This window comes from Musca domestica, unplaced genomic scaffold (genome assembly GCF_030504385.1).
Source record: "Musca domestica strain aabys unplaced genomic scaffold, Musca_domestica.polishedcontigs.V.1.1 43, whole genome shotgun sequence".
Lineage (NCBI taxonomy): Eukaryota > Metazoa > Arthropoda > Insecta > Diptera > Muscidae > Musca > Musca domestica.
The window spans coordinates 6,476,511-6,491,014 of NW_026712332.1; the positions used below are offsets into that span (position 1 = coordinate 6,476,511).

Sequence of the window (14,504 nt, forward strand, 5' to 3'; positions counted from 1 at the left end):
TTTAAAAAACATCTAAATTAAAGAGTGCTCATCAAAACAGAGAAGTTTATATGAGTTTGTTTAAAACAATTCTTTTCGACAGCAAAATAAGGCAGCACTCGCTTTAATGTGATCGTAAAACGATTTAGTAGTGGTTCTACGAAATTAGTTATATCACTATTTCATTCAATGCGTACAAAAGATTTTTGTAGCAATAGCAAGATAGGTAGATTGTTAAGTGCACAAGTAATAACATAAATTAAAATTAAAGACAGATGCAATTGAGATAATCAGAACATTAAGCGGTTCATACGGACCAAAACTTTTTTGTTGCCTATGGTTTTCTTTAGCATGATTTATCTTTAGCATGGTTTATCTTTAGCTCATTATCTTCCAGAACCGAAACTGTTTAATGAACAACGCATTACTCAATGCATCTTTAAAACATAAACGAAATATTAAACAAAAGTCTAGAAATCGATCACACCAAAATGGAGGCAGACCGTGTCCCCTCCTGTATATAACGAACTAAAAATATATTTATATTTCATTTATATTTTAAATCAATTTTAACGGAGATGAGCCAGTTATGCGTGGTATTAAATGTACACCAAAAAAAAAAAAAAAAACATTGTTGAACACAATTTTCAGATTAGTGGAGGACTATAGCACAAAAAATAGAATGGAATAACTGAGTACTCAAAACTACTGAAATTATATATGGATAGAAGGAAATCATCACAATAACACTTTGATAATTTAATGATCAAAATAAACTAAACTAAAAATTTGATGTATTTATTTTGTTTATTAAATTATATAAGTGTTATTGTGATGATTTCCTTCTACGCTTATAACTTAAGAACCGCTGGTCTAATTCTGATGATTCTGACAAATTCGGAAAATCAAAATCGAAAAATCGCGTTAAAAAGTGAAATATGAACGTTTTCATTTTGACTTTTGAAATGTACAATACAGTAATGTTTTATTTTGCATGTTTTTTTTTTCGTTTTGGCTTACTGTTTTCGAATGTACATTTGTAGTATTTTTTAAATGTGTGTAGTCTTTTTGGGGAGTTAAAAGCTATGAACAAAAAAATCGATATTATTGGGTACGAACGATATATTATTGGAACGGTTTAACTTTATTTAATTGTTTCGATTCCTTGAGAACTGAAATGCAGGTGGTGGCGAAACTGAATAGATCATGTCGAATTAATTTAACGCGGTCACAGCAAAGTTAAAAGATAATTACTTTTTCAATAGCGCTAAAAAATTAAAAATCAAAAAAAAAAAAAAAAAAAAAAAAAAAGGAGAGGCTACCTCATTGCAAAAATCTAAAATCGGGAAACATCGAGAAACATTTTTCAGTGGAATCGAATTCAAAATTATAGTACATTCTATTGACAAACTTCGTAAGGACTTTTGAACATTTGCTGTAAAAACTCAGCGTACAAGTTGAAGATTTTTTTCAATTTTTTCCTTTTTTAAAATGAGTGCACAATTCGGTGTTAAATGACGATTTTTCATGCCTAAAGTTAGCATCTAGCTTTCAACTTCAGGACCTACATGGTGCTTAAGCTGGAAGATGCGAACACGTTTAAACAAACAAAATGACCGACAAAGCGTTATGGGCCTCATGTTGGTAATTTGAGGAGCAACCACCCTTGCAAAGAATGATCACGTTTTGGTAAACCATCATATGGTTTAAGCTTCTTTTCGGGGTCTTTTTTTAAATTTTTTGGCGCTTATTTGGCATCTTTGTTTCTAAGGGGGTGGAAACCCTATTCGGATAAAATGTTTAATTTTAGAAGTTGGGCCCATCATCGATTGGCTAAAAAATAGTATTTGAGCTATTCGGGGTAGATAACCATCTTATAGATAATTGTCCATATAAGCATTTATTTAAGTATAGTCCCCACATCAGTGTCCACTTTTCAACCAATGTGTGGTCAGAAAAGAAAGAGAATATGGTTGGTAACGTAGATTTGGATGTACGTCTATATGAAATAAATTCCAAAATGCCATACTAGGACTCATTCAATCGTTGAATTATACTATAATGAAAATATGGACTTTTGGGGTCTCCAACACACGGTAATGGGTATGAAATAATATTATCTGTGACTACTCTGAAATCATTCTGTACTCAATTATGAAGTGGACAAAACTAAATACCACACAGCACGGTATTCTAAAAGTTAGAAATACAAATTGCAAATTACAGCTCATTTGAATGGAAAATGTTGCTAAGATTTTACAGAAAAAATTAAGCTGTGTTTTATCTGGGGCTATTTTAGATGTTATATAATATAGTTTTTAACACTCAAATTAAAGTCTTAGGCTGAAAAATAAGATCAGTTTATTCAAAATATCTAAAACCGGCGGTAGGTGAAAATCTATATAAATTTTGCATGAATATTTATTTCTATTTAGAAATTACTATATACTATCAACATGGCTTTCCAACTCTCAAATTAAAACCTCTGGCTGAAAAATTGGATCAGGTTTTTTGAACTAAATACAAAAATGGGCGTAAAAGTGGTCGTTGTCAATTTTCTCTGCATAAAAACCTGACTCTGGTTAGGACGAACGTGGTAACGAACGATAAAATCGGTCCAGCCGTTTTAAAATGATTCAATTACCATCTAACGACATTTGATTTTAATGCATATAGATACATATGTACTCTCATTATAATAAACATATATATCGATGAAAACATACCTATTATATCTGCAAGATCTCCACCATTGTTAGTGTATTTATTTCTTTCTTTTCGAATAACTCCATCGTTTTGTACAACTTCATGTTTATTAATAATTTCGTTTGCATTATTAAAGTCAACATCAACAGCAGCAAGGGCGCTCGCTAATGGGGATGTATTATATCGGGTTTGTTTTGTTGACATTACATTGCGGCGTACTCGACATTCTTCCGATAGAAGTAGTGTAATTCTAAGTAGGTTTCCATTTCCTTCTCCCACAGCGATTACTCGGGGATGGTGAGAGGCTAGCATTGGTGCAAAGGCCACAACTTCAGTATCTAAGCTTTCAACCAAAAGGAAGTAATCTTCCACGGATATATCCCTATAAAATAGTTTATTTGCATTGTTTTAGAATAATATTTATATAATTTAAACCTTAATGGGGTGCGAGATCCATCCGAAAACTCCAGATCAATATCCAACAGTCCTTCCTGTATTGTGCTGTCAATTTGTGTGTTACTGCGGTTTCAGCAATGTAACCATTTTCAATACTGTTGTCTGGAGTAATTGTCAACTGCAGTCCTGATACAACGCGAACTGAAAGTTTAATAAGGCTTACTTTATCGCTGCCAACGCGAATCTCCTTTGTCCCTATTACGCGTCCTGTATTGGCGATAAAACCTAAAAAACACATATATAACCGGAGACGAATTACTATTTTAATATTTACCTGAACATCGGTGCGGCCCATTGACTTGCCTTGAAGAATTCTTCCCTTTAGGCTGGCTATTTTGGGATCTGCTACACGCAATAAGGTGTACCAAATCCGTAACTCGCAATCCAGTTCGACGTGATATAAGTAGCTTATGCGTCCAGAATTCTAAAAGGAGTATATAGACAAAACGTTTCATTTATTGGATTGATATATATATATATATATATATATATATATATATATATATATATATATATATATTATATATATATACTTCTATTTATATTTTTTTTTTGAAAATTTTCAAGATCCTTCTAAATGGTGAAGGGTATTAAAAGTTTGGACTGGCCGAACTTAGCTGATTCTTTACTTGTTATTATGGGATTTTCCAATTTTATTTTGTAACAGTAAAAAAGAAGGTAAGTTCGACCGGCCGAACTTTTAATGCCCTCCACCATTTCAAAGGAAATTGAAAATTTTCAAAAAAAAATAGTTTTTTTTGTCATAGTAGTATTAGTTTTTTGTCATAGGCTGTGGTAACGATTCTGAACTTTAAATATAAAATTTAAAACAAATATAGGGGTTATACGAAAACGTGTACCGACATGGCTCATTTACAAACTTAACCTGCCTACTGGTAAATTTTAACCTTCTATTTCAATTCGTTCGAAAGATAGCGTGAATACAATAGACAGACAGAAGGACATCGCTAGATCGTTCCTTCTAATGGTGAAGGGTTAAAAGTTTGGACTGGCCGAACTTAGCTGATTCTTTACTTGTTATTATGGGATTTTTCCAATTTTATTTTGTAACAGTAAAAAAAGGTAAGTTCGACCGGGCAAACTTTTAATGCCCTCCACCATTTCGAAGGAAATTGAAAATTTTCAAAAAAAAAATAGTTTTTTGTCATAGTAGTATTAGTTTTTTGTCATAGGCTGTGGTAACGATTCTGAACTTTAAATATAAAATTTAAAACAAATATAGGGGTTATACGAAAACGTGGACCGACATGGCCCATTTACAAACTTAACCTGCCTACTGGTAAATGTAACCTTCTATCTCAATCCGTTCGAAAGATAGCGTGAATACAATAGACAGACAGATCGTCTTAGAATTTTACGCTGATACAGAATATATTACTTTGTAGGGTCTATTATCAAATTTCGAGGAGCTACAAACGGAATGACAAAGTTAATATACCCTGCATAAAATGGTGGAGGTTATAAAAAAATATACTAAAAACACATCATCATCAACAACATCAAAGTCGACATCAATACAAGTCTATGTCATCGTCACATTTTTTACAGAATATCAAACAACCTAAAAACTGGTAATATTGACACTTCTAACCGATTCGCGACAAACGCCATCGACTTATGTCAACAAATAGAATAAGGGTAAATGTGGGTACAAGACTTGAAGTAATGTAAGGCAAAATTAACACAACTCAAGTAGCATTGTCATTTCATAACGAAAAATGTTAAAATTATCTTCCGATATTTGATTATATTCATGGTGTAGCTTTCTTAAATTCCTATGTATGAAATTTAAAGAAGACTTTCTCATACTATCATATCCTCATTTTTTAATGAGGATTTCGATTTGAATTTCTATTGAACTAAGGTATTTCGATTGAAATAAGGTATGTCGAAATTTGACAAAAAAAAACTGTATAGTGAAGAATAAATGCCAAACATTGAAAGAGAAAAAATTGGAAAGGCTATTCTGCTCTATTTTCGTCTGAAAGTATGGCTGAGAATATTTCTTAAAAAATACATCTGTCATTCTCCATTTAATCAAGCTTTTAAGCATTTATCTTTGGTTTTTATACCCTCCACCTTGGAAACTTTGTCATTCCGTTTGTAACATGTCTAATATTCGTCGTAGATCCCATAAAGTATATATATTCATAATCAGCATAAAATTCGAAGTCTGTCTGTCTGTCTGTCTGTTGTTGAAATCACGATACAGTCCACATTTTTGACGTAGAGCTTCAATTTGTACTGTGTCAATACAGAACAATTTGTATTGTGTCTAGGATGGTTGGTTTTGAAATGAAATATATCAGTCAACGTTTTGGTATAGTCCCCATAAACGGTACCGTCCCAATATTCGATATTTTGATGGATTTTTGCCACATTTCTTCGCGGATTGTCTAAAAATTGGAGTCGTGTTCTAATGGTTCTATCTCAGTTGGCGAAACATTGTAGGATACGACTACGTTTTTGTATAGCCTCATATAGCGGTACCTCCCGATATTCGGTATTTTGATGATTTTTGCCACATTTTTCACGGATTTGTCTGAAAATGGTATTTGTAGGTCATAAGGGGTCCTAGTTCTTGTGGCGAAACATGTATGTATATGTCAACGCTTTGGTACAGCCCCCATATAACTGTACCTCACGATATTCGGTATTTAGATGATTTTTGCCACATTTTTTTTACGGAATTGTCTAAAATTTGGTATTTGTTGGTCATAATGGTGGTCCGGTTAGGTCCGGTGGCGAAACATTGCGTGTATAGGTCCACGTTTTTGTATAACCCCCATATAACGGTACGCCCCATATTACATATTTTGATGATTTTTGCCACATTTTTTCGTGGATTTGTCTTAAAATTTTTTTTGTGGGTCCTAATGGGCTCTACCTCCGTTGGCGAAACATGGTATGTATAGGTCCACGTTTTGTATACCCCATATAGCAGTATCTCCCGATATTCGATATTTTGATGATTTTTGCCACATTTTCTCACGAATATGTCTAAAAATTGGCTTCTGATGTTTCCTTTATTCTAAGGTGGAGTGTATTAAAAGTTCGACCTGGCAGAACTTAATGCTTTTTTACTTGTTTTATTTTGGTTTAAGAAAAAAAAATTGTTATTTTGATATTATTATGTGCTTAATATTGGCGACATACTGCTTAGATTTAGTAGATCGTGGAATAATGCAGACGTTTTAAATACACCCCAAAGTTGGTAACATGAACAATTCATACCTTTTCCCTATCGTCTGATATGCCTCATAGGGATGTAAAAAGTGCTCTTTATAGGCCTTAATCGCTTTACTTATAACAATAAAAATTTTCAATACATATAATTGTTTTGGAAAGTGCAAGTGTCGGTTCCCCAGACGAGACCATAAGGAATTGACTGCACCTAAGTTGTAAAAGGATATGGTTCAAAGGCCTGAAAAGAGTAATATATTAAAAAAATGGCATATATATACATATATGATTTTTAAGGTCGTACCTTTAATGGTATTCGACGTGATGTGGGCACAAGCAAAGAAACTTACAGATACATTTTGATGTATCTATATATATAAAAATCAATTGTTGTTTGTTGGTAATGGAATCAGTTGAAAACGGCTGGACCGATTTGCATAATTTTTTGTATAAACGTTCGTCATACCCCGAGTTAGGTTTTTAAAGAAAAAAATATTGACCACGCCTACTTTTACGTCCACTACTTCGATTTATCTAAAATCCTGATATTTCGCAAATAATGAAGATATTGGTTTAAAAATTATTACACGATATACTGTTGACTTTCCCTCCAATCCTAAGTATTTGTTTGGGGTCTGAGGAACTGACCACGCCTACTTTTTAATCTATCTATATATATAAAAATCAATTGTTGTTCGTTGGTAATGGAATCAGTTGAAAACGGCTGGACCGATTTGCATAATATTTTGTACAAACGTTCATCATACCCCGAGTTAAGTTAAGTTAAGAGTTAAGAAAAAATACTGACCGCGCCTACTTTTACGCCCACTATCTTGATTTATCTAAAATCTTTATATTTGACAGATAATGAAGATATTGGTTTGAAAATTATTACACAATACTGTTGACTTTCCCTCCAACCCTAGGGATTTATTTGGGGGCTGAGGAACTGACCACGCATACTTCCAATCTATCTATATATATCAAATAAAGTTGTGTTAATTGCTACGCTTATAACTCAAGAACCGCTGATCTGATTTTAACGATTCACACAAAATCGAAATTGTCTCTTGGAAAAAATAGATAAAATCCAAAAAAAAATTTATTTTGACTTTTGAGGTGTACAATAGTAATGTTTTATTTTGCATGACTTTTTTCCATTTGGACTTACTAGTTTGGAATGTACATTTGTAGTGTTTTTTTTTTTTTTTTTTTTTTTTTTGAATTGAATTCTAATATGATGTGTAGTCTTTTTGGGTAGTATAAAGCGACGACAATTATGGAGTGGCGGACCTAAATAGATGATGTCAAAATAATTTAATAATTTAACAAGCAAAAGATAATTACTTTTTTCAAAATTGCTAAAAAATCAAAAAAAGCGCCTATTGCATTGCAAAAAACTCTAAAATCGGGAAAAAATAGATAACATTTTTTCAATGGAATCAAATTTCATAATAATAGTAAGGACTAAACTTCGTAAGGACCTTTAAACATTCGCTGTAAAAAACTGCGAACAAGTTGAAGATTTTTTTCAATTTGTTTATTAGTTACTATGCTTATAACTCAAGAACGTTTTGACGGATTTTCACAATTCATAAAACTTCAGAATGGAATCTTGGGAAAAAATTGCGTAAAATATGCCAATAAAAATATAAAAGAAAAAATCATTTTGGCGTGAAATTTTTTCAATTTAAAAACTATATAGAAGTGTACATTTTTTATTGTTTTGAATTCTGAATGAATAATATCAAAAATGAAATAGTACGCAATACGATGTTAAATAGCGATCTTTCATATCTGAAATTGGCATTTAGCTTTCAACTCAAGGATCTGCATCGTGCTTCAGCTCGAAGATACGAACATATTTAAACAAAAAAAAAAAACCGGCAAAACGTTATGGGGCTCATTTCAAAACGGGGACCTACCTACTTCTTTCACATGACAATAATCCGTCCAATGAGAACTCAGTATGCAAAATTCATTGGGATTGAAATAAGTGAAATACCGAATATAAAAAATAAAAAATAAGGGGGAAAAGGATTTCTATTCTTTCAGAAACTCTTCCTAAACTTTCACGATACCTTAAATCGCTTTTGCAGTTCATGATATTGGTCATAACCCCCGGATAAGGATACAACCCGATTTCAAGTATATCTTACATTTTAACCATATTTTCATACTAATTTCGGCAAATGTTGGTAATTTGGGAATGTGTAACCATCATATGATTTAAGGAACATTTGTTTAATCGTCTTTGAATTATACTATGATAAAAGATATGGACATTATGGGGTCTCCAACGCGCAATTTCAATGACAAATACTACTTATTACTTTAAAAACAAGTAAAAAAAATTAAGTTCGGCCGGGCAGAACTATTACTATCGTCCACTTCAGGGTAAAGGAAACATTTTTATATAAAAGTATCTGAATTCAAGCGTGTTTCACTTTGAACTTCATATACAAGTAAGACTGTTTGGATAATGCAGTTAACTTATCAAAAAACCATAAGTGAATGAGGCCGTTATAGGGGGCCATATCAAAAGGGGAGTCTCTGTTGACAGTTTTATAGTTCAAGGATTGTCATCTATCAAATCTTCTAAGATACCAAATAAATATTGAAACAATTGTGTGCGTAAATGTTATCAACATACCCAAATGTGAGAAATGTGGCAAAAATCATCAAAATACCGAATTTTGAGAGATACCGTTATATGGGGACTATACCAAAACGTGAACCGATAGATCATTTTCAATACCAACCATCCTATACACAATACAAATTGTTCTGCTAAATTTTGATGCTCTACGTCAAATAATGTACGCTGTATCGTAATTTAAACAAACAGACATACAGACGGACAAATCGACTTAGAATTTGGTGCTGATTATGAATATACATATGTATATTTTATGGGGTCTATGACGAACATTTATGGATGTTACCTTTCCAAGGTGGAGGATATAATAAGCATTAAAGACTGAAATTACGGTTAGAATATATATATATATATAAACTAGGTATCGTTATATATATAAACTTCTAACCGAAAGTTGAATGAAACTTCCTATTTCGGATGCGTATTCGGTCCGACTTATATGGAGTGGTTGATCTTCGACGGACCGAATAGAAGTGAAGTTTTAGAGGACTTTCGAGCCGAAGGGATATCTATGGAAAATTCGCAAGGGAATCCGTGCGTCTTTCTCATTTTTTACCGACTTTCTAACAGTTTTCGGCGGAATGGTCTTATGAAGTTCGGATGTAAATATTAAAAACAACTTCCATAATGCAATGACAAGGCAAATAGAAATAACAGTAGACTATTACTCAGTAATAACTGAAATCTGCATAGACAATTTTCCCAAGGGAAAATGGTATCTATTAGATATCCAAATAGTAATTATGAAACAATTCCGTCTAAAAACACCAATTGGAGTCATATTTTCTTGGAAACTAAAACTATAAGTGTACTAAAAAGCACTAAAGCAGGTACCATGTGATATAATGTGTGAACGGATAGAACGGATATTTGGTATCAGAATTAAGTTTAAGACATAAGGATTTGGTTATGGAAATGTGTTATAAGTATAAGAACTCTACAAATTCGATATTTCGATGTGGTTTTGGATGTACGTACTAAAAAGGTGAGAAAAAGTTGCTAAATTGTACTTAATTTGGTAATTGGGGAGGAATGAATAGATTTGGAAATCTAAAATTTGATATTAGAATCACTTTTTGTGCGGAGGAGTTGATCTATGGAGGTAGCCTTGGAAATACGTGCAAAAAATATACGAAGAGTATAAAATGCTATTAATGTTGGTATTTTGGGGAAGGGATATAGCTGGAAATCTGAAATTTGACATGTGGGTCTTTGATGTTGTGTAGGATAGATGTACCAACGGGTTGTTTGAAAATTCAAACAATAAGTGCACCAAAAATACTCACTACTGGTGGGTAGGTTGAAAATAAGGAGGAGGTTTTGAAATACGTCCTAAATGCAACGAAATTTGGTATTGGGTGAACGGGTAGTTTGAAATTTGTCATAAAAGACATTGTTAGTGTGAAGGGTTAAGATTTGGATGTGGTTTTAGAAATACGTAATAAAAAGTACGAAATATGTACTAAATTTGGTACCATTTGAATTATGAAATATGAATCATTGATAAAGGTGGAATGTTGAAATTTCGACCAGAAAGAAGTCTTTAAGGAAATACGTACAATGGTTGAACGAAAAGTACTAAATGTTAGTAAATTTGGTATACAATGTAGCATCACTGTGAATTAAGATAGATGCGAATTGGGAAGTGCTTATGTATGATGTGAACTCGGAAATCTTAAACTTATGATTTTTGCTATGAGACTAACTATAAGCTAAACAATGTACAGTATTTGGAAATGCGTGCTATATAGTGTAAGTACTAAATTCGGCAGGAAGTGTAGGAATAAAGCTGGAAATATAAATGTTGGTATTAGGACAACTGAGTGTGTTTGTACTTTTAGGTAATAATGGTTCATTTTCAAATTTAGTAGTATTTAGTATATAAAGTTAGTCATATTTTACAAATGAAAAAATATATAAAGCAGCCTAAACAAATATAGACCTTATTAAAAGTTTATTGGACAGGTTAATACGATTTTGTTAATGTGTATGAACTTATCACAGCAAAGCAAGAGAATTAAAAATATTCATTGTATTGATTACTTAATATTATGAAATGCTGATCTTTGATACATTCTATTTGAATGAAATATGACACATAAATCCACATAATATCAACTACAATTTCCGCCTGCGAAGTAGCGGGTATTTGTTAGCATATTCATTTATAAACAAAGTCTTTACATTGTATATATACACTTACCTGATCAACTGCAACGAATCTGGCAAATACTTCCACCGGACTTTGTTGGTATCGGGCTCGGCACGACATTTTTTCCAGTAGACCATTGTTATAATAAGCCCCATTATGTTGGCCGTGGAAAAAAGATCTCTTTTTCCTACGAGATTTTTTATGTCTAAAAAATTTTATTAAATGAATTAAAAATAAGTTTCAGATAATATAATTTAATTAAATATTTTAAAGTTTAATTAAAAATTTGCAAAAAAAATCACATTCAAATCGCTTTAATGCCTCATTAAAAAAAATGAAAAATATATATTGTTTTTTAAATCCAGGGTCGTAAAATATATTTTAAGAGGATAATTTCTAATTCATCGCTCTTTTAAATTCGTTGTTATGTGTGCGAAATGTTTTCCCTATCGTCAAGAAAGTGAAATGCTCTTCAAAAATTAAATAATTTCAGAGAAAAATCAATTTTTCACAGCAACAAAAAGGCTCAATTTTGTATTTTTTGTGAAAGCCTTCAATCAAGTAAGGTGTAGTTTCCACAACGAGAACAATCAAATAACAAATAAATGCTATGAAATTACTTAAATGAATTCATTTAAAAACAAAAAAGTTCCTCTTTTAAATGCTGCCATTTTCGATATTCCGGTGAATATTTAAATACGACCACATGAACAGAACCATTATCGCATATAAATTGTCGAATGAAATTACAAAGTCCCCAACTATTTTTTTTAGTTTTTTGGAAAATTGCTATCGATATTAGGTAGTAGTCAATTCTATGAGATTTATTAAGCTAAGTTAAAATTTTTGGTATCTAGATAAGGGTGTATTACTTTTCCTTCAAATAAGCCTGACTAAAAACCAGAACCATAGCTAAGTCTCTTAGAGTACTTAATTACTTAATTTACACACCCTTATATTCATAACATTTGCAAAATTCAATACCAATTATTTCTGGTGAGATGTCAAATCCAATTCAATATTTCAAGTTGATATTACAAACGCTTGGATCTATTGAGATGGATATAGGACGAACAAACAGAAGAGAATACGATCGGTACAATAAAAGTTAAGTCAGTCAATGTAATTTCGGTGTAATATCAGCGTACTGAAAGTTTACATTGAAAAAGTAACCTAAATACACGCGGCAAACTTGTCCCCTCTATTAGGCTATTTCCATATTTTCTGGAATTTTCGGATTAAGATTGCTTAGAATCCATTGCTTTTGGGAATAGTGTCTTCGGCAATATTGCAGATAAAACGTTAATGTTGTCAATAAGATATGAAAAATGCGAATGTGTATTATATTGTATATGTTAGATACATTGTCCTGGAACTTCAGATTGATCAATTACGGAAGTTGTTTGACGTCACTGACATCTCTACAAACTCTCTCCGTGGAGGTTGTAGTATGTAAATTGTCTAAGATAAGTTATTGTTTTTGTTGCTACCTCGATATACACAAATAATTGTAAATGTACTTAAAATCAGGCAAGGGATCATAACCTTTAACCTCTGCTTTCACTTGTCTGTATTTGCATAGGGGATCCTCTGCGATCACTTAGAACCTCTGGGTTCACGTATTGAAAGCTTAACCATCAATGCCTCTGTCGCAACTATCACATACCGAAAGGAAATTATTTGTTGAATAAAAAAAAAAAACAAATCTAAATTCAATAAACCAGCGAATTTATTTGGTTGGTTGTCGTCGGTCGGCTTGTAGTGCGGTGATAGCACATCTCTCCCCATCAAGCACTGCTTATGTTTTATTCTCTTTTGCGCGGCAGTGGGACCGTATGGAAAAATAAAATTCTTAAATATTTTTTTTGTAAATTTTTGAAATAATTAATTTTTAAAGTTAGTTCAGAATATTAAAAATACCGTACATTCGGCAGCTAAGTATCACATTTGAACTAGTAAATTGCGATGTAAATAAATGTTTTTTTTTATATTTTATGAAAATAATATATTACGAGCAAATAAACTATCATCCATCATATATCTATAGTGGCGATTGTAACTCGTGCACCCTACTATCGGTGGCCCGTTCTATGTACCGGATTGACTCGGAGGTACAAATTTCCGACCAGAGGCCGCCAACCCAGCAAATACATGTTCGTGTTCGTCCATTTTTCTGATGTGGGAGAAATATTACCCGGAATGTTTGCTCCGTATTCTCTTGGCCAGTGCCGGGATCGAGACCAACCCTGGACCATGGTTCTGCTCCGTTTGACGTAATCGCATCCACCACAGATCGGTCTCGGTGAGATGTAATGGATGCATGGAGTGGGTACATTTCCGGAATTGTTCCGGCTTAAACCGGATACAGTAGCACAGCGATAGGGACTGCCTTGCTTCCTGCTGCGTCAATGTAGTGAGTCTTCACCTTCGGCGTCCTCATCGTCCATAGAAAAATAGAACCAATGAGTTTATAGCAGAATGGATGATGCAGAATCGCATACGCCATTGTCAGAACGACATTAAATGCATTTATTTGTTAATTGCACATTCCTGAACATTTTTACAGAAATTCGTGAAAATGTGGATATCTCAAAATTTTGACTGCCCATAGAAAACTAGAACCAATGAGTTTATAGCAAAATAGATAATGCAGAATCGCATACGCAATTGTCAGAACGACATTAAATGCATTTATTTGTTAATTGGACACTTGTGAACATTTTTACAGAAATTCGTGAAAATGTGGATATCTCAAAATTTTGACTGCCCATAGAAAAAATAGAACCAATGAGTTTATAGCAGAATGGATGATGCAGAATCCCATACGTCATTTTCAGAACGACATTTAATGCATTTATTTGTTAATTGCACACTCCTGATCATCTTTACATAAATTCGTGAAAATGTCGAATGAATGAATGATGCAGAATCGCATACGTCATTGTCAGAACGACATTAAATGCATTTACTTGCTAATTGCACACTTCTGAACATTTTTACAGAAATTCGTGAAAATATCGATATCCCAAAATTTTGACTGGTCATAGAAAAAATAGAACCAATGACTTTATAGCAAAATAGATAATGCAGAATCGCATACGCAATTGTCAGAACGACATTAAATGCATTTATTTGTTAATTGCACACTTGTGAATATTTTTAAAGAAATTCGTGAAAATGTCGACATCCCAAAATTTTGACTGTCCATGGAAAAAATAGAACCAATGAGTTTATAGCAGAATGGATGATGCAGAATCGCATACGCCATTGTCAGAACAACATTAAATGCATTTATTTGTTAATTGCACACTCCTGAACATTTTTACAGAAATTCGTGAAAATGTCGAT

General features: G+C 32.6%; 1 protein-coding gene across 1 annotated transcript in view; it reads right to left on the reverse strand.

Annotated features, from left to right (window-relative positions):
• Positions 1-325: 325 nt before the first annotated feature.
• LOC131804370 (transmembrane protein 132B-like) overlaps positions 326-14,504 on the reverse strand; it is an 80,466-nt gene continuing 66,287 nt past the window's right edge. The window contains 7 exon segments of the mRNA XM_059127202.1: positions 326-384; positions 2,706-3,067; positions 3,121-3,178; positions 3,181-3,500; positions 3,502-3,544; positions 3,547-3,565; positions 11,208-11,361. Coding sequence (XP_058983185.1) covers positions 326-384; positions 2,706-3,067; positions 3,121-3,178; positions 3,181-3,500; positions 3,502-3,544; positions 3,547-3,565; positions 11,208-11,361 — 1,015 coding nt within the window.